The 21333-nt window shown below is 40.8% G+C and overlaps 1 protein-coding gene and 1 non-coding gene across 2 annotated transcripts in view; both read left to right on the top strand.

Moving 5' to 3' along the window:
* Positions 1–383: 383 nt before the first annotated feature.
* MYBL1 (MYB proto-oncogene like 1) overlaps positions 384–21333 on the top strand; it is a 46747-nt gene continuing 25797 nt past the window's right edge. Inside the window, exons 1-6 of the mRNA XM_049781857.1 lie at positions 384–416; positions 11378–11483; positions 11798–11869; positions 14515–14607; positions 18126–18346; positions 20991–21165. Of these exons, the coding sequence (XP_049637814.1) occupies positions 397–416; positions 11378–11483; positions 11798–11869; positions 14515–14607; positions 18126–18346; positions 20991–21165 (687 nt within the window). The 5' untranslated portion in view covers positions 384–396. The remainder of the gene's footprint in view (positions 417–11377; positions 11484–11797; positions 11870–14514; positions 14608–18125; positions 18347–20990; positions 21166–21333) is intronic.
* On the top strand, positions 7061–7189 carry LOC126021218 (small nucleolar RNA SNORA51). The gene has a single exon (XR_007499817.1). It is a non-coding gene; the product is annotated as a small nucleolar RNA SNORA51 (small nucleolar RNA).

A 21333-nucleotide genomic window follows, 5' to 3' on the forward strand; every position in this document is an offset into this window, starting at 1 on the left:
GACTGGGGGAAGATTGGAGGACTTCGGAGGGAAGCGCTGAGAATGTCTGGGGGCAGGTGTGAGGGGTGAGGTGCGAGGGAGCGACCGACCGACCCAGCGCGCTCTCCTGTCATCGGGGCATTTCTTTCCCCACGGGCCCCACCCGCCGCTGCGCCTCTCGCTCCCCGTAGGCTGCGAGGGGGGCGGGTCCCCGTCAGCCCCAGCTCGGCTCTCCTCCGGCGCCCCCGCGTCCAGAGCCAGGGAGGGGTGGGGAGAAGCCGCCGGCCGGCGAGGACGCCGGCGCCCGAGGCTGGAGGAGGAGGAGGTGGAGGAGGAGGAAGAGCAGAAGAGGAGGAGGAGGAGGAGGCGGAGAGGCCCTTGAGCTGCACGCCTCCCGCCCCATGCGGGGCTTGAAGGATGGCCAAGAGGTCGCGCAGGTGGGTGCGGACGCGAGCCTAAGCCCAGCTGGCTGTCTGGTCTTCTTCTCCAGGTCGGGGATCCGAGGAGTACCCCACTTTTTTTTTGGTTTTGGGGGTCACACCCGGCAGCGCTCAGGGGATACTCCTGGCTCTGCGCTCAGAAATCGCTCCTGGCAGGCTCGGGGGACCCTATGGGATGCCGGGATTCGAACCGCCGACCTTCCGCATGCAAGGCAAACAACACTCTCCCTCCATGCTTTCTCTCCTCCGGCCCAGGCTCAGGACCCCACTTTTCTTTGCCCGCTGCCTCACCCCGCTTGGAGCCTCTTCCCGATGACCCGAGGCCGGGCAGAGTCCTTGTCCTGCCCCCCCCCCCGGCCTTGCTTGCTCCGCACCCGCTTCGGAGATTTTTGGGGGGGACCCGCAGCCCGTGTTTCCGACGGCCGAAAGTGAGGAAACGTCTCAGGTTGGTCCTTGGACTCGATTCTCTCCCCCCCCCCCCCCAGTTTAGATGCTTTATTTCTCCCGGAGGTACTGATCAGGGGCACTTTTAGGGGCCCTTGAAGTCAAAGGGGGTGCAGGTAAAAAGCGATCGGGTCCTGCCTCGATGGACTGGAAAGAGCCCAGGTTGGTTTTTTTTTGTTTGTTTGTTTGTTTTTTGTTTTTTGTTTTTGGGTCCCAGCCAGCAGCGCTCAGGGGTGACTCCTGGCTCTGCGCTCATAAATCACTCCTGGCAGGCTCGGGGGACCCTATGGGATGCTGGGATTCGAACCACCGTCCTTCTGCATGCATGACAAATGCACTACTTCCATACTATCTCTCTGGCCCAACTTTTTTTTTTTTTTTTTTTTTTTTTTTGGTCTTGGGGCCACACCCGGCGATGCTCTGGGGTTACTCCTGGCTGTCTGCTCAGAAATAGCTCCTGGCAGGCACGGGGGACCGTATGGGACACCGGGATTCGAACCAACCACCTTTGGTCCTGGATCGGCTGCTGGCAAGGCAAACGCCGCTGTGCTCTCTCTCCAGGACCCCGGCCCAACTTTTTTGTTTGTTTGTTTGTTTCCCTCTTCCCTGAATAACTGTTCCGGTGACAGTCGGGACTCAGAGATGCCTAGGTAGGGGAATGGATTCCCTCTTCCTGGGAGGAAGGGCAGGACCAGAGAGGACCTTTGGCAATTCCCCTCTTTGCCATCCGCCCAGGCTCGCTCTGGGCTTTTGGCTCATCCAGAGACGCAGATTTCTCCATTAGTCTCTTTACCCTGAAACCTGTCACACTGTTCCTAACCCGCCACGAGTTTGATCTTCATATAAAAACAATGATTGTCTTCCTATTTTGAGTATTTGGTGTTTGGCTCTTCACTCTATCCAAGCATTGCACAGAGGGCGAGCACCTTTATTTTCTTTTTCTTTTTTTCCTTTTGGTTTTGGAAGATGTGCGCTGATTCATTTGTGCATCTCATTCTTATTTGCAGGCCACCGACTTGCATGTGGCTTTTGTGAGTCCGAATGCTTACAACAGTTGTTCGGTAGGATTTTCAAGTCGTTTTATGGATGGCGATCTGCACCTCAAAACCTTTCTGGGTTTTGGTGTGGTTTGGGGCTCTACTCCCTCGACTCCAGTATACGACTTTTTTTTTTTTTTTTTTTGAATGTGCATAAAAAAAGGCTCTCATTGATAAATAGTCAAGTTTCTCTTGGAACTATTAAAATTTTTTATTTTGTAGTGTGATACAGGTTTAACTTTTGAGACGGCACACACCAGTACACATATTGCCTAGAATTGAGGGGTTTTGGGTTTGTTTGTTTGTTTGTTTTTGTGGTGCGGGTTGGGGGGGATATGGGGAAGCATATTTGGCAGTGCTTAAGACTTCTGATTACTCTGTGATTACTCCTGGTGAGGCTCCTGGGACCATTTGCGATGCTGAGGACTCTAGTCAGCCAAATGCAGGGCAGGCATTTCACCCGCTACACTACCTCTGAAGCCCCTGAATTGAGTTGTTAACTTCGGTACTCTTGATATTTAGGATGCAAATCAGGCTGTCCTGTGCTTGGTAGGGCGTTTAGGCACCGTCCTTATTTGTGGTAACTGCCAGCAACACTTTGTTGTCCCCAGGTGTGACAATTAGAAATATCACCCCGACTGCCCGGAGAGATAGATAGCACAGCGGTGTTTGCCTTGCAAGCAGCTGATCCAGGACCTAAGGTGGTTGGTTCGAATCCCGGTGTCCCATATGGTCCCCCGTGCCTGCCAGGAGCTATTTCTGAGCAGACAGCCAGGAGTAACCCCTGAGCACCACTGGGTGTGGCCCAAAAACCAAAAAAAAAAAAAAAAAAAAAAAGAAATATCACCCCGAGACACTGGATTGAATGCATACTAGCAGACCACATCAAGGCAAGCGCTTTACCTGCTAAGATACTTTGTATTTCCGCCTCCTGAAACAGTTTCTTGATTAATGCTGTCATCCGCATTTGGTTATAGTTGAACACGGGTGCTTGACTGTCAGATACCTGCCTTCTTCAACGGTTTTTTTTTTTTTTTTTTTGGTCCATTACAAAATTGGTGGGCCAGAGAGTACAGCGGTTAAAGTGCTTGCCTTTTATGCAACTGACCTGAGTTCATTGAACTCCAGCATCCAATTTGGTTCCTTTATCCTGCCAGGAGTTATTCCTGAGTATAGGCCAGGAATAAGCCCTGAGCACCATCAAATATGGTCCCCAAGTAAACAAACAAAAATAGTTAAAAAAAAGTTTAGGGGTTGGAGAGATAGCAGAGCGGGAGGTGGTTCAAATCCCAGCATCCCATATGGTCCCCCAAGCCTGCCAGGAGTGATTTCTGAGCACAGAGCCAGGAGTAACCCCTAATTGCTGCCAGGTATGAATGACCCAAAAGCCCAAAAATATTTTTTAGTATATATCGTAGTAATAGATTAAGAAAAAATTATTTGTAAATTAGTGTGTTATAAGTCTGGGATAAATGTGTGAAGCTACTCCTAGTTACATGATACATTGAGAAATTATATGTGGATGGTGGCTTAAGTTCTTCATGCTTGAGTGTAGGTTGTTATGCTCTAAAACATATTTTTTATGTCCAAATGATTTATCTTAAGAGATTACTATGATATCATTAGAAAGGTAAATCTAATTGTGGAGCCGGGTTTAATTTCACCCTTTTGGTTAAATGTCTTAATAAATATTAACTGAATTTATAATTGAAAGAGGAAGTTAATAACAACTTTAAAATTTTGTCTCTAAGGGCCAGATAGGTAGTACTGGTGTTAAGGTACTTGTCTTGCATGTTCTATCCACAGCCAGAAAGATGGTTCCTGAGCATCTCCAGGTGTGGCTCAGAATCTACCCCTCCTCCAAAGGAGATCTCTGATCTACAGCTGTTTAAATATTTGAATTTGAGTATTTAAATATTAGAGCTTAAACTTTGCAGTTTAAACATTTTGCATAAACTACAGGTATTCTATATTTGGATTCCTTTTCTGTGTGATCTGGGTGGGGAAGTAAACTTAACTTTTTTTTTTTGTTTGTTTGTTTGTTTTTGTTTTTGGGCCACACCCAGCAGTGCTCAGGGGTTACTTACTCCTGGCTGTCTGCTCAGAAATAGCTCCTGGCAGGCACGGGGGACCATATGGGACACTGGGATTTGAACCAACCACCTTAGGTCCTGGATCGGCTGCTTGCAAGGCAAATGCCGCTGTGCTATCTCTCCGGGCCCAACTGTTAACTATAAAACAAGTGAAAGATATCGTCTCTATTAATATCAATGCTATAAATTTACATAAAGACTCATGTATGATTTGAAAAATTAATAAAAATTATTCTTTATATGTTCTAAATAAAAGTAAAAAGCTTGTTATTTAAGAGATGAAATAAACGAATAATGTTACTTATTTTATAGTGTCATTGATTTAGATTTAGATAAAGGAAAAGATTCATTAATGTTGTGACTTTGAATAGTTTTAGATCCTACTGGGTCTTTTCATGACATAATATACAAGCAACACTGAACTTGGTGTGTCTGTTATACATTTATTTTTAGGATTTCTTTTCTTCTCTTTCAGTGCCAAGTATCTAAATGAAATCAGATTGTTTTACTGTAGTTACTCTGGTTTGGAGTCTAGGTTAAGAAATAAAATATTTGTGTGTGTAGTACATCATATTAGCCACTGGGTGGCCTAATTTCACTTTTATTAAGTCAATAGTAAGTCAAAATTCAAATTTTCGTAATTTGGTTGAATTTTAAAAAAATCAGGCACCCCATAAGACAATAAAATAATTATACAATTTTGATTGTGATAAAATGTTAGATTTGAAAAAAAATGTTAGATTTGATGCATTCAATATCCGATCAAGTTGAAGAGATTTTAATAAAGCAAAACTTACAGTATTGATTTACTTCAAACAGTAGTTTCTTTAAGTAAAAAATTTTTAATTCTCAAATCTTTTACTGAGTGCCTCATATAATTGATGTCCATTTAAATAGAACTTTGGGGGCATGAACTGTAGTGTTAAAGATCATGTTTGCTTAGCCCCATCACCCCCCATAAGGCTGAGCTGCTCCCAGTATTTTATCATAATATTGTGACATGTGGCTATTTTGTAAAGTTACAATTATCACATTCTGTTAGCGTACACTTTAAAGTCACTCCTATTTTTCTAGCTTATATGACCTATTTTTCTATCTTCTGTCTTTCTAGACTAGAAAAACATTGTTTACTTAGCACAATGAATAGAAGCTTGATTTTATTTAATCATCACATCAGCATTGATTGTTATAATACAGAAATGATATTAAAAGTAAAAAAAATATAATGGGTTTTGATGATGTCTTAACCATTTTTAAGCAATGAGATTTTTTTTAAAAAGTAAAATAGTTTGATGTACAGACACTTTCCTAGAGTAATATGGGGTGCTGCTCAACAGAGGGTAGAGGTAGACTTCTCAGAAGGAAAGAGACAAGAGAAAACACCACAGGTTGAAATGTTAGCCAATCCCCAAGGTAGAGAGAGTTCCAGGAAGGGGACTTTATCATTGTTAAATGTCTTTCCATTGTTAAGATGTTTCTTGTAGAATTTTATTCTTTCCCCTTTCTCTCTGCATATAACATAGACATTCTCAGTTCCTGTATATATTTTTTCTGACATATTTAAGTTAGATCATCTTTTCAAAAACCTTTTAAATCATATTGAAATAGCTCAGTGTCAAAACTAAAAACATTGTTAGGTAGGTAGACTCTTGGAAAGTCCCCCCAGTGGTAGAGAAAAATTCTAAGAATTTTCCTTTAATCTGCCCTCACATTCACCCACTCACTCAAGAAAACCCAGTTTCTTCAACATTGACAGGACTCTCCGAAACTGATGACTCTGTTGATGCAAGGCAGAGAATGAAAGCTCTTGTAGAAATAGACATTTCTCACAAATTAAGTTTGTGGTTTAAAAGGGAGACAAGTTAATTTCATTGTAATTTATCTAAACTACAATAAAAAAAATAGTAAGGTATAGTTTTAAGTAATGAACAGATTTTCAGGAAAATAGCCGTATTATTCTTTTTTGACTAAAGTTAACATTTCTGGGTCAATCATAATGTCTTAATAGGAATATTAAAGTAATTTTCATGCAAATTAGATGTTAATTTGATGCTTTTTGTGAGCTTTCAATATTTGTGAAGGCGATTACAATTTTTGTCTAGAAGTAACCTAATTTTTGTTACGTTTCTGAGCCACATCTGGAAGTGCTGGGGCCAGCTCTATTCATAATGGGGGAAAGGCTGGCGGGGGGTGGGGGGGAAGAGGTGTGGCAAGAGGATCTGCTCCTGTTGCATTAGGGCACCATGTGGTTCTGGTGATTCAATCCCCACACCTAAAGCATATGCCAAGATGCTTTTCATGGGCTCAGCCTATTGAGTCCTCTCTTTTGCCCTAGAAGTACTGTAACCTAATTTTAAAGATCATCTGTCAGTCCCTCCCTCCCTCCCTCCCTCCCTCCCTCCCTCCCTCCCTCCCTCCCTCCCTCCCTCCCTCCCTCCCTCCTTCCCTCCCTTCTTCCTGTTTATGGGCTACACTCAGGAGTGCAGTGGTCAGGGGCTATTTCTGACTCTTTTTTTTTTTTTTTTGGTTTTTGGGCCACACCCGGTGACGCTCAGGGGTTACTCCTGGCTGTCTGCTCAGAAATAGCTCCTGGCAGGCACGGGGGACCATATGGGACACCGGGGGATTGAACCATGGTCCATCCTACACTAGCACTTGCAAGGCAGACACCTTACCTCTAGCGCCACCTTCTTGGCCCCTATTTCTGACTCTTAAGAGGTCACTCCTGGTGGTCTTTGGCGAACTTGGTGGTTTCAGGGTTCAAACCAAGGCTTCCTGCTTGCAAAGCATACTTTCAGTCGATTGAGCTCTCTCAATCTCTCAATTGTCATTTTTTATTTATATCTTTAATATTTTTTTATTTTATTTTAATTGCTTTAAGCACTATGGTTACAAAATTGTTCATTGTGTAGAAAGCCTGTCTAGAGTACAGGCCGGTGTGGGGTGGGGAGGAAGGACACTTGGGATATTGGTTATGGGAATGTTGCACTGGTGAAGGATTAAATATATATAATATATATATATTATATTTTATATATATATATATGTTAAAAAAATGAAAAAAAAAGGTCTCACAATTCTTACAACAGGCTGTGTTCTTTACACTGTATAGAAAGAGGAGGTACAGTAAATGCACCCCATATACACCTCAACCCAGCCCCTTTGCCTGGTCTGTATTGTGAATTGCGGGACAAAAAAATTGTTCATTGGTGAGTTTCAGTCATACAATTACCAGTGCAGGGGCCGGAGGGGTGGCACAAGCGGTATGGTGTTTGCTACTCGCTAATCTAGGATGGACCGCGGTTCCATCCCCCGGTATCCCATATGGTCCCCCAAGCCAGGAGCTATTTCTGAGCACAAAGCCAAGAGAAACCCCTGAGCGGCACCAGGTGTGCTTCCCCCCCCCCCCAAAAAAAAAATCACCAGTGCACCTTTCTCATCACCATTGCCTCCTGTTTCCTTACCCCCTACCCCCACCCTTGGTTTAGGTCCGACAAATGCTTCTCTCATTTTCTCTCTCTCTCCCTTTTGATACTGGTTTACACTATTCTTAATGAAGGGGTGCCTTGCCTGTTAATTTCTCTACTTTCAGTATTCCTATGTTCAGTGCAGCACTATTTACAATAGCCAGAATATGGAATCAACCCAGGTGCCCATTTTAAGATAGTCTTGGTGTGGGGGAGGTGTCACACCCAGCAGCACTCAGGGGTTAGTCCTACTCCTGGTGCTATGCTCAGAAATCGCTCCTGGGCCGGGCGGTGGCGCTAGCCCAGGACGGACCGCGGTTCGATCCCCCGGCATCCCATATGGTCCCCCAAGAAGCCAGGAGCAACTTCTGAGCGCATAGCCAGGAGTAACCCCTGAGCGTCACAGGGTGTGGCCCAAAAAAAAAACCAAAAAAAAAAAAAAATTAGACAGCTCATTGTTTCTCTATCAATTGGATGATATTTTGGGGCCGGGCGGTGGCGCTAAAGGTAAGGTGCCTGCCTTGCCTGCGCTAACCTTGGACGGACCGCGGTTCGATCCCCCGGTGTCCCATATGGTCCCCCAAGCCAGGAGCAACTTCTGAGCACATAGCCAGGAGTAACCCCTGAGCGTTACTGGGTGTGGCCCAAAAACCAAAAAAAAAAAAAAAAAAAAAAAAAGAAATCGCTCCTGGCAGGCTTGGGAACCATATGGGATGCTGGGATTCGAAACACCGTCCTTTTGCATGCAAGGCAAACACCCTACCTCCATGCTATCTCTCCGACCCCAATTTAAGATAGTCTTAAGAAATCTATTGGTATCTGAAGGGAAAGGAAATGGGGTCTTTGTGAGAAGCATCACTGATATCTATCTGAGATGGTAGGAAATGGTACAGTTACTGGAGACAGTTCTAGGAAAAGTTAGGAGGCAGCCTTCTGCACATAATTTTTGTTTGTTTGTTTGTTTGTTTGTTTTTTGGGGCCACACCTGGTGACGCTCAGGGGTTACTCCTGGCTATGTGCTCAGAAATCGCTCCTGGCTTGGGGAACCATATGGGACGTCAGGGGATCGAACGTGGTCCGTCCTAGGCTGGTGCCGGCAAGGCAAACGCCTTACTGCTTTGTGCCACCACTCCAGCCACAGCACATATTATTATTATTGTTGTTGTTGTTGTCCACCACTCCAGCCACAGCACATATTATTATTGTTGTTGTTGTTGTTGTTATTATTATTATTGTTTTTTGGGTCACACCTGGCAGCGCTCAGGGATTACTCTTGACTCTATGCTCAGAAATCGCTCTTGGCAGGCTCTGGGGACCATATGGGATGCCGGGATTCGTACCACTATCCTTCTGCATGTAAGGCCTTGCCTCCATGCTATCTCTTCAGCCCCAGCACATATTCTTTTAAATGTTTTTTCTTCAGGTTCTGTTTAATAATTAATATTATTATTTAACAACTGGAATGCATTCGGTTTTTAAAGTTTTTTTTAAATAAATGGAATACTTTATTATTGTTGTTATTATTATGATTATTGTGATTATTTTGGTTTTGGGACCACAATGCTGGTTCTCAGGGGTTACTTCTGGCTCTGTGCTCAGAAAAAGCCCCTGGCAGGCTCAGGTTATGTGGGATTCTGGGATTTGAAGCCAGGTTTGTCCTGGGTCAGCTGAGTGCAAGGCAAATGCCCTACCGCTAGGCTATCTCTCTAGCCTGGAATGCTTTTTATTTTTACCTATCTTTAGAGGCATTATTTTATTTCTTAAAATAGATGGCTTTGATTTTTTTTCTTATAGTCACTTGAGATCAACATTATAGGCAGGTGGAAGTTTTGATTGGGTTGGAAGGAAATGAAGAGAATTTTTGAATGTTGAAACATTGAATACTTGGAGGCGGTGAAAGAGTAGGGGGAATATTATTAATTTCACCAATATTTGACTAGCATGTACTGATTGGTGCTGAGAGGCAAAAGTTTAGCTATGGACTTCCAATTTCAATTTATTTGGATGGCAAAATTGTTCTGTTTTTGTTTTTAGGCCACACTTGACACTATCTAGGTGTTATTGCTGGAGGTGCAATACCATTTTGGTATGTTAGGGATTAAACTTGGGTCCACTGAGTGCAAAGAAAGCACCTTATCCACTGTTCATTGTGGATAATAAACAATATGGGATGCCAGGGATCAAATGCTGTTTCTTTTGTTGGTATATTAATAAGTCTGATCTCACAATAGTAATACAATATATTATATATATTATATATAAGATACAAAACATAGCCATTTAAAAGGCACATTAGAATAGATGACCCACTAAAAATACCACCAAAAGAGGCTAGAAAGTACAGTAGGTAATGCTCTTGTTTTGCATGTAACAGACTTGGGTTTGATCCCCAGCATCCCATGCAGTCTCCTGAGTCCACCAGAAGTGATTCCTTGATTACAAAGCCAGGAGCAACTCCTCAGCATTGCTGGGTATGACTCAAGCAACATCATACTAGCAAAAGCCAAAAGGAGAGTTTAACAGGCAAAGCACATGCTTTTCATATAGGAGGCCCAGGCCCTAGCACTGTATCATTTCTTGAGAATAGAGTTGCCTTGCACATAGCAGACATGGGTTCAGTCCCTGGTGTCCCATATGTTCCCCCTAGCTCTCCAGGAGTAATCCTAAGCATTACTGAGTGTGGCTTCTAAACAAAACAGACCAAGAACAAATGCCAAACTCTTTAATGGGACTTAATGTATTAAGTCCTTGGTGATATTTTCAGGTTCTTCTTTCCTGTTATTAAGAATTATAGCCCTGGGCCCAGGGAGATAGAACAGCTGCGTTTGCCTTGCAAGCAGCCGATCCAGGTCCAAAGGTGGTTGGTTCGAATCCCGGTGTCCCATATGGTCCCCCGTGCCTGTTAGGAGCTATTTCTGAGCAGCCAGCCAGGAGTAACCCCTGAGCACCGCCGGGTGTGGCCCAAAAACCAAAAAAAAAAAAAAAAAAAAAAAAAAAAAGGAATTAATAGCCCTTACAACATTCCTACCACCAATGTTGCTATTCTGTTTATGGGGCTATTCTGTTTATGACTGAAACCCAACTACAAACATGCTTGTAATCATGGTGCTTAAATAAAGATTTGAAATAAAGAATTATAACCCTTCTCCATTGTATGACTTTAATTATCTTTCTTTTTATTTCAGTTTATTGTGGGGACCACTCCCCACAGTGTTTAGGGACTATACAGTGATGGGGATCTAATCTAAGGTTTTTCATATGCAAAGTATCTCTGCCACTTGAACCACATCCCTGATCCCATGATTTTATTTTTTATTTTGGTGCTAGCACTCAAACCTAGAATCTTTTTGCTGGGGCCGGGGCAGTGGTACAAGCGGTAAGATATCTGCCTTGCCGGCGCTAGACTAGGACAGACTGTGGTTTGATCCTTCGGCATCCCATATGGTCCCCCAAGCTAGGAGCAATTTCTGAGTGCATAGCCAGGAGTAACCCCTGAGTGTCACCGGGTGTAGTCCCCCAAAAAAAGAAAAAAAAAAGGGAAAAATATAGAATCTTTTTGTTGTTATTGTTGTTGCTTTTGGGCCACACGTGATGGTGCTCAGGGGTTACTCCTGGTTCTGCACTTAGAAATCACTCCTGGCAGACTCAGGGGACCATGTGGGATGCCAGGGATTGAACCAGGATCCATCCTGGATCAGCTGCGTGCAAGGCAAACACCCTATCGCTGTGCCATAGCTCCAATCCCCCAAACCTAGAATCTAAAGCACTCCAAGCAAGAGCTTTTCTCTGAGCTACTTTTTGATGTTTTGAATAATCTCATTGGATTTAGTCTTTTAGTTTGTGGCTGCTTCACCCATCACAGGTTTTATTTACAAAATTAAGATTGTGATTTTCATAATTGTATTTTTTTAAATTAGTGAGGATGAAGATGATGATCTTCAATATGCTGATCATGATTATGAAGTACCACAGCAAAAAGGATTGAAAAAACTCTGGAACAGAGTAAAATGGACAAGGGATGAGGTAATTATATAGTAAGGCTCACTAATAGCATATTTATATTTATTGATTTGTTATAGTATGAAAGATATTTTAAAAACAGAAGATGAGAAAAGTTTTTCATCTACGAACTTGTTAGCACATTTTTCCTAACCCAGAAACCTGGATTTAAATGATTCTGGGACTATTAGAAACATTATAGTAAATGGGAGAGCTTGTATTATAGGGCCTTAGTTAGTTCTTCCAAAAATGGTTGCCAAATATAGAAGAATTGAAAGAGTCAGGGATAATGGACTAGGATGCAGGTAAGTTTTTAATTTTTGTATCTGTTTTTATAGGATGATAAGTTAAAGAAATTGGTTGAACAACATGGAACTGATGATTGGACTCTAATTGCTAGTCATCTTCAAGTAAGTGGAGCTTGATAGTTCTAACATAGACCAGTATTTCTCAACCTTGGATTCTTTCTGTGGCCCTATTGTCCTCACCAGTTGGTCCCCTATTTCATGGCAGGACCTCTCATTGATGTGATTTTTCACCTATGACCCTTTGGTAATATATTAGGCTACACAGAAAGCTATATAGTTTAGAAACGCTGATTTAGATATTTGCTTTAAATTTTCGATTTTTCAAAAATATTTTCATCTTATTTTAGATTTAGGTTACCTCCTAAAGATAGTCTGTTCTGGTCCTCCTACAGTTTGTTGCCAATATTGGGGTTAAGATGTCTGATTTGGGGGGTGGTGTAATTTATCCAGTGGCCTTCAAAGATTAGTAATTTAGAACAAAATAAGAGATTTGGGTAGGGATTTTCAAATACTTTCTAATAGATATCAAAGCATTTTGAGAGAGATTTGAGGAGATAGCTCAAATGGAAGAGCATATAGCTAGCAAGTTTAAGTCCCTGGTTTAGATCCTGGGTACCACATGGTCCCTTGAGCTCTGCTGAGAATGGTGTTGGTAGACCTAAAGTGCTGATCTAAAACAGCACCAATCCCTCAACTGGGCCAGTGTGACCACATCCTTCCCATAAATCCCCAATACATGGGTGGGCTTCTATTAAACAGTCTGAGGACCAGAGTTACTCGACAGACTACTGGATTTACTGCACTTGCCTTGTAAATGATGAAGTTTGATCCTCTTACTACATATTTAGAAATTTTACCCAGCTTTCCTTATGCATAATACATAAATATAGGTTTTGTTTTACAGCACTATTACATGTATAAAGTTCCATTACTTACAGTTAATAGGTATTTAATGAAAAGAAGCTTAATTTTATTTACATTCATTTTATTAGTTTAACCTAAGTGGTATAATTAAAAATAACACAAACTGAGAAAGGCTATAAAGATAATCAGGAGCAACTTGATTATAGAAATCATTTCATGAGGGCCAGAGCGATAGCATAGCAAGTAGGACACTTGCCTTACACGCGGCCAACCTGAGTTCAATCCCTAGCATCCCTGAGCCCGTCAAGAGTGATTCTTGAGCACAGAGTCAGGAGTAACACCTGAGCAACGTCAGGTCTGGAAAAAGAAATAACTTAATGAACTGCTTTTTAAAAAATTTTTTAACAGGACTTGGGATTCACAGGGCTTTACAGATGCAAGGTGGTATTTTTGCTGCTAAGCTACATCTCTGGTCTTAAATAACGAGATATTATATAGTGGCCAATTAGTAAAGTTATTCCAGTAGAGGTTTTAAATTCTCTAAGGTAATTCACTGCTGCTGAACAGTATGAACTAGTTTGCTTTTTGTGGTATGTGGTGCAAAGAATTGGATCTGGGACCTCACATGTGCAGAGCATGTGTTCTACATTGAAACACACCCCTGATGCAGACTGTTGTATTCTTTAATTTCTTATGTTTAATTTGTATAGTTTTCTTTTTTTTGTTTTTGTTTCTGTTTTTTTTTTGGGGGGGGGGAGGTCACACCCAGCAGTGCTCAGGGTTTACTCCTGGCTCTACACTCAGAAATTGCTCATGGCAGGCTCAGGGGACCATATGGGATGCCGGGATTTGAACCACCGACCTTCAGCATGCAAAGCAAATGCCTTACCTCCATGCTATCTCTCCGGCCCCAAGTATAGTTTTCTTTTAACTTACTTTTATTCCTCAATCTAAAATATATCTCTTTATGATAGTATATGTGTTATAGCTTTGCTATTTTTGTATGTTAGAGGGTCTAGTATACTTTAATTGTAAATATATATGTATGCAAATGATTTTTTTTTTTTTTTGGTTTTTGGGCCACACCCTGTGACGCTCTGGGGTTACTCCTGGCTATGCGCTCAGAAGTTGCTCCTGGCTTCTTGGGGGACCATATGGGGCACCGGGGGATCGAACCGCGGTCCGTCCTAGGTTAGCGCAGGCAAGGCAGGCACCTTACCTCCAGCGCCACCGCCCGGCCCCGAAAATGATTTTAATTAAAAATTTTGGACTTAGATTTGTAAAGGAAATATTGCACATTTAAAAACATTGAATGGTGCGGCTCATCACATGAAGTTCACCACATAGAGTGATAAGTGCAGTTAGAGAAATAACTACACTGAAAACTATCATAACAATGTGAATGAATGAGGGAAAAAGAAAGCCTGTCATGAGTACAGGTGTGGGTGGGGTGGGGAGTAGGTAGATCCGGAAAATTGGTGGTGAGAATCCTGCACTGGTGAAGGGGGGTGTTCTTTACATGACTGTAATCATACAACTACAATTATATTTGTAATCATGGTGTTTAAATAAAGATAATTTATAAAAAAAAAGTATTGAATGAGGGGCCAGCGAGGTGTCGCTAGAGGTAAGGTGTCTGCCTTGCAAGCGCTAGCCAAGGAACGGACCACGGTTCAATCCCCCAAGCCAGGGGCAATTTCTGAGCGCGTAGCCAGGAGTAACCCCTGAGCATCAAACGAGTGTGCCCCCCCCACAAAAAAAAAGTACTGAATGAATGCTTTATTCTTCAAGACTTTTTTCTTAAGGTTTTGATGACATCAGCTTGGGCTGACTTTCTGACTTGAAACAGTTGTTGAATAACAAAATGATCTAAATTCTTTCAGAATCGTTCTGATTTTCAGTGCCAACATCGATGGCAGAAAGTTTTAAACCCAGAATTGATAAAGGGTCCCTGGACTAAAGAAGAAGATCAGAGGGTAAAATGTTTATATTCTTTATTTTCACTGAATAGAGGAATAATTTATTTTCTTCAAAATACATTAAAAAATTGAGATAGTTAATATTTAACATATTAATTTCATACTTACTATACAATTAAATATTAGTATTTTTTGCAAAAAATTTGTGTTTCAGAATAAACCTAAATCAATATCATAATACTCAGTTAAATTTTTTTTCTTGTGATGAGAACTTTGAGGATTTACTCTATTATTAGCAACTTTCCGTCTGTAGTGATCATGCTGTATTATGGGGAAGCCCATAATTTATTTATAAATGGAAATTTATACTATTTATTTCTTCACCCATTTCTCCTACCCTCTTCTCTTTCCATTTGGTGATCACCTATATATTCTCTATGTACCATTTTTGTTTTTAAATATCACATGTGTCTTCTTCTGTTTTTGATATATGACAAGCCCTTCTTCATCTATGTTGCCGCAGTCTGTCCTAGGTCAGCCGCGTACAAGGCAAAGAATGATCTTGGAATTTAAGAAACCCCGAACCACTATTTGAGGGGACTCAAAAATCACCTTTGTGATACTCAGGTTTTTTGTATGTTTGTTTTGATTTTTGAGTCACGCCCAGTGGCACTCCGGGGGTACTTCTGGCTCTGCACTCAGAAATCGCTCTTGGCAATCTCAGGGGACCATATGGGATGCCGGGATTTGAACCACTGTCCATCCCGGATCGGCTGCGTGCAAGGCAAATGCCCTACTGCTGTGCTGTCTCTCCGACCCCATGATGCTCAGTTTTTAGGATTACTAAAAGCTAGTAATTACTAGTTTATTTCTAGCTCTCTGCTCAGGGATCACTCTTAGTAGGAATTACAGGATCATATATATGTGGTGCTGAGGATTGAACCTGGGTCAGTCATGTGCAAGGCAAGTGCCTTACCCATTGTATTATTTCTTTGGCCCCTATTTTAACCTTCCAGGGCCAGAGAGAGATAGCACAGCAGGTAGGGCCCTTGCCTTCCATGTGGCCAATGTGGGTTTACTAAACCAGCATCCCATGTGGTACCCAAGCCTGCCAAGAGTACTTTCTGATTGCAGATTCAGTGTGCCTCTGGGTATGGCCCCCAACAAAGCCAAAAACCAAAACAAAACAAAACAAAAAAACCCAACAACCCAAAACAAAAGAATCTTCATTCTGGCTTCTATAAAGATTACAGCAATTTACATTCCCATCATCATTTTACAAGTGTTAACTTTACTTCCCATCCCTGCCAACACTTGTTATTTCTTGTCTTTTTGATAATAACCATTCTAACAGATGTGAGAGAGGTAGTGATTTTGATTTGCATTCTCTGACAATTAATGATGTTGATTGTCATACTTTGTGGACCAGGTACATTGTTTATTCAGATCTTTTGCCCATTTTAAAATAATACTGTCTATTTGCAGTTGAGTTGTGGTGTTTTATATCTGGGATATATAAAAGCATCTTACCCACTGTACTATCTCTCTAGCCTCTGTGTTCTCTATTCAGATAATTTATTATTATTATGTAAATAGACAATAGAAATTTTTGTACAGTGATTTTATATTCTCTGAAACTTTGCTGAATTTATTAATTCTAAGAGATTTTTGGGTAGTTGCAGTATTTTCTACATATATCATCTGCAAACAGTAACAGTTTTTACTTCTTTTAATTTTGATGTTTCTTTTTTTCTTTTTTTTTTTTTTAATTTTCATAGCAATTTCTTTCTTTTTTTTGGTTTTTGGGCCACACCCGGTAACGCTCAGGGGTTACTCCTGGCTATGTGCTCAGAAGTTGCTCCTGGCTTGGAGGACCATATGGGACACCGGGGGATCAAACCGTGGTCCGTCCAAGGCTAGCACAGGCAAGGCAGGCACCTTACCTTTAGCGCCACCGCCCGGCCCAATTTTGATGTTTCTTAACAATAGTTTTGACTCATTAAACTATGTTTAAATAACTTTTATTTTATTTTTCTGGGTGCTGCTTATATAAGTCATTTTTTACATAAATTTTTTTAGATTTCTTTATAATGAATCCCTAAATAAAATAGCAATGCATCATATTTGGTTCGGGTTTCTTGAACTCCAAGATAATTCTTTATGTAATAAAATAAATCTGGGGCCTGTGAAAGTGTGCTGGGTAGGGCACTTGCCTGGGTTTGATTCCCAGAACATGCAAATATTTTCTCCAGTTACCATCCCAAATCTGGGGTCAGAGAAATAGTATTGGGATTATGGTGCTAGCATTACCAATGGCTGACTCTGCTTAAGTTGGTAGTAGCAGCCACAGCATGGCTGGATGTGATCTAAAACCTTCTCCTCTGCAAAAAATAAAGTCTAAAAGGATTGCCTTTTAGTTCATGCCCCCCAATGGTATAAAAGTTACTAATGTATTTGGAAATTATTTGGGAAGTTAGAACATTCATACTGTTACTTGAGAAAAAGAAAAACTTGGCCGGCGAGGTGGCACTAGAGGTAAGGTGTCTGCCTTGCAAGCGCTAGCCAAGGAAGGACCTCGTTCAATCCCCAGGCGTCCATATGGTCCCCCCAAGCCAGGGGCAATTTCTGAGCGCTTAGCCAGGAGTAACCCCTGAGCATCAAACGGGTGTGGCCCGAAAAATCAAAAAAGAAAAAGAAAAACTTTATTAGGCTCAGAACTGACCTGATATTTTTAAAAATTATGGACTATATCCTCTCAGTTTGAAAATGGAAGAAATGTGGATCTTTTGATTTTGGCTGGAGCTTTTTTTTTTTTGTTATTCGTAAGATTATAAAATAAGTGTTTTCAGAGGACAGAGAGAGAACACAGTGGGTAAGGTAAGGTCACTTGCCTCATGTGGCCAACCTGGGTTCAATCCCTGAACATTTTATATGGTTCCCTGAACCCCATCAAAAGTGATTTCTGGGACCAGAATAATAGAACAGTGGTAGCGCATTTGCCTTGCACCAGGCGGATCCAGGTCAGACCTCTGTTTGACGCCCGGTGTCTCATATGGTCCCCCAAGCCAGGAGTGATTTCTAAGTGCGTAGCCAGGAGTAACCTCTGAGTGTCACCAGGTGTGGCCCCAAAACAAACAAAAAACCTGATTCCTGAGTTCAGAGCTAGGAGCATTACCAGGTGTGGCCCCCAAACAAAATAAAACAGAACATTTGTAATTCCATCCATTCCACTGATATTTTAAATTAATTTTGTATGAAATAAGTTAATCTTACAACTTGCTTTAATTAGATAATGGATTTTAGATAAGTTAGAGACCACCTTTGAATTTCACAAATGCTAATAGAGTATTAGTAGAATTAAAAAATTGTAGATTAGATACAATGCATTTAAAATATAATTCAATAATTCAAAGACATAATTTAATAATTATAATTCAGTAATTTAAAATTATTTTAAATTTTTCTCAAGGTAAATCTTATGTAGTGAGATAATTTACATAAAACTAGTTTAAATCTACAACAGTATTTCAATCTGTACCCAAAAGTAATGCTCTTCACCATTTTTTGTTCCTTAGGTTATTGAATTAGTTCAAAAATATGGGCCAAAAAGATGGTCTTTAATTGCAAAGCACTTAAAAGGAAGAATAGGCAAGCAATGTAGAGAAAGATGGCATAATCACCTGAATCCTGAAGTAAAGAAGTCCTCTTGGACAGAAGAAGAGGACAGGATTATCTATGAAGCACATAAGCGGTTGGGAAATCGTTGGGCAGAAATTGCCAAACTACTTCCTGGAAGGTACTTATATAAATGTATATGCATTTTCTTATAATAAAGCTTAACCTTTATTTCTGTTACTATTAAATATACTTTTATTTAAAATTAAAATTTAGACTTCATATTCAACCCTTTGAGACTAGTCATGATAAATGCTGTTTTTAGTAAAATATTTTATAGCAATAATTTTGCACAATAACATGATGGACAAGCTAAATTATATGAACATTAATTTACTTAATGTTTAATGATTAATTTATACATCATTTTGGGTCTGGCAGTAGCTAATGAAAATCTCTTTCTTCCTGTATCTGCACTAGCACTGGTTCTTATTCTTTTTGATGTGTAGCAGTCTCGGTGAAATGAGATGATTTGCATCTCCCTGATTGATGATGCAGAACATTTTTGTTTGTGTGTTTTTGGGCCACAACCGGTGGTGCTCATGGGTTACTCCTTCTTGTGCTCAGAAATTACTCCTCACAGGCTCAGGAGACCATAGGGGATGCTGGGAATTGAACCTGGGTCAACTGCGAACAAGGCAAACACCCTACCTTCTGTGCTATCACTCCATATCACTCCATGATATAGAACATTTTTTTTTCACGTGCCTTTTGGCCATGTGTATTTTTTTATTAAATATATTTTTTTATTTAAGTAACATGATAATGGTGACTTTTTTTTTTTTTTTTTTTTGGTTTTTGGGCCACACCCGGCGGTGCTCAGGGGTTACTCCTGGCTGTCTGCTCAGAAATAGCTCCTGGCAGGCACGGGGGACCATATGGGACACCGGGATTCGAACCAACCACCTTTGGTCCTGGATCGGCTTCTTGCAAGGCAAACGCCGCTGTACTATCTCTCCGGGCCCACCATGTATATTTTTTCTTTGAGGAAGTTTGGGAAGCTATTCTTGGCAGAGTGCTATGGTGGTTTTTCCTAGTGATACCAGGGAAACATGCTGTGCCAGACATCAAACCCAGGGCTCTCACATACAAATATGTGGTCAGCTTTTTGAGTCATTCCCTTGGCCCTTACATATATTCTTAACTAATAATTAAGTATTTTTAAAATATGCAAATTGCACACTGCTCCATTTGTTTTGTAGAAAAAGCACAGTGTTATATTGTTTTTTTCTAAATTAATAATGATCCTAGTTTAGGAATTTTTCTGTTGTTTTTTTTTTCTTCCTTTGAAGCAGAGTTCTCCCAAACAGTGCTCAGGAGGCCTGGGGGCTGCTCCAGGTATAATTGGCCTTGCTGTGTTGGCCTGAAGGTTCAGTGCTGAGGCAGGTGATGAGCAGTGCTGCTCTTGCCTACTGAGTAACCCATACTCAGCAGTACTCAGGGGACTGTGGTGCCAGGGATTGAATTCAGGGTCTCTGCATGCACTCCAAGCCTTTGAACTCTCTCTCCGGCTTCTGTTTTCAAGCTCTTTAACATCTTTTCCATCCACAGACCCTAAATTCAGTGCTTAACATACAATAAATAGTAGGTCCTCAAATTTGTATATTCTAATGAAGGATGCAAATTACATTGCAGGTAATAGTAGGTTAAAGATTTAATTTTTTTTATAAAGGGAAACTTATGTTCAAAAGAAATTTAATGAACTAAAAAAAAATTTTTTTTTTAGGTAAACACATATCTTATATGGGGGGTGGGGGAGGGAGAGGGTAAGAAAGAGAGAGAAATGTGCTCAAGAGAGAATGTGAGCTTCTCCAAAGGCAGAGAGAGCCCAGATACACAGCCCAACATGATAATAGGAAAGGATGGTATTTTGTTCTAAGTAGGGAAGATTAATACAGGAATTCTACAATTTGTACCTTGCTTTTCATGTGGATGTTTGTTTCTGATTTTAAGACTTTTACCCTAAGTATGTTCTTTTAAAATGCTTTTTTTGGCTGGCTTTACTGTCATCTCTCAAGTCATCCTGAATCACCTGATGAAAATTACTTTTATTACTCACTCTTCCTCATCTTACTTTAATGGTTTAATTTTGTGGATACTTTTTTATTATTTTGTTTTTCTATTCCTTTCTTCCATGCTAATATACTTTCATCAAGAATGCTAATTATTTTTTTGGATTTGGTTTTTGGGCCACACCTAACAATGCTCAGAGGCTACTCCTGTCTCTCAGGGGACCATATGTGATGCTGAAGAATTCAATTCGAGTCAGCAACGTGCAAGGCAAGCACACTACATGCTGTACAATTCTTGGGGGCTCTGGCCCCCATGAATGTTAACTTTTTATGAGAGTAATGACTTTTTTTTCCATATAATTCCTCTATCTTTAGTGCTTAGAACTATGCCTGACATAAATTGTTTCTGATTTTAAAAAAGCATTGAATTTTACCAGCATAAAAGAATTTTCAGGGCCCGAGAGATAGTACAGCAGCGTTTGCCTTGCAAGCATCGGATCCAGGACCAAAGGTGGTTGGTTCGAATCCCGGTGTCCCATATGGTCCCCCGTGCCTGCCAGGAGCTATTTCTGAGCAGACAGCCAGGAGTAACCCCTGAGCAACGCCGGGTGTGGCCCAAAAACAAAAACAAAAACAAAAACAAAAAAAGAATTTTCAGGGAGGGGTAGGGGGGGAAAGAATTTTCAGCACATATACAGTATTAGAACCTATAGAACTTTTATCTTTTTTAAATTATATACTTTAATTTCTTAGGACTGATAATTCAATTAAAAATCATTGGAATTCTACTATGCGAAGAAAAGTGGAACAGGAAGGTTACTTACAAGATGGAATCAAATCAGAACGGTCTTCAGCGAAACTTCAACACAAACCTTGTGCGACTATGGACCATTTGCAAACCCAGAATCAGTTTTACATACCTGTTCAGGCATATACCTTTAATATCTTTGTTATTGAATATTTTTAATTGCTATGTGGGAATGGGTTTGGTTTTTTAATAATACATCTGCAAAATATATATATATAAAGGAATATATATATAAAGGAATACACATTTCAATTTTCAAATAAAAAAATGACAGGATACCAGCTATAG

The sequence above is a fragment of the Suncus etruscus genome, chromosome 10, assembly GCF_024139225.1.
Source record: "Suncus etruscus isolate mSunEtr1 chromosome 10, mSunEtr1.pri.cur, whole genome shotgun sequence".
In the NCBI taxonomy this organism is placed as follows: domain Eukaryota; kingdom Metazoa; phylum Chordata; class Mammalia; order Eulipotyphla; family Soricidae; genus Suncus; species Suncus etruscus.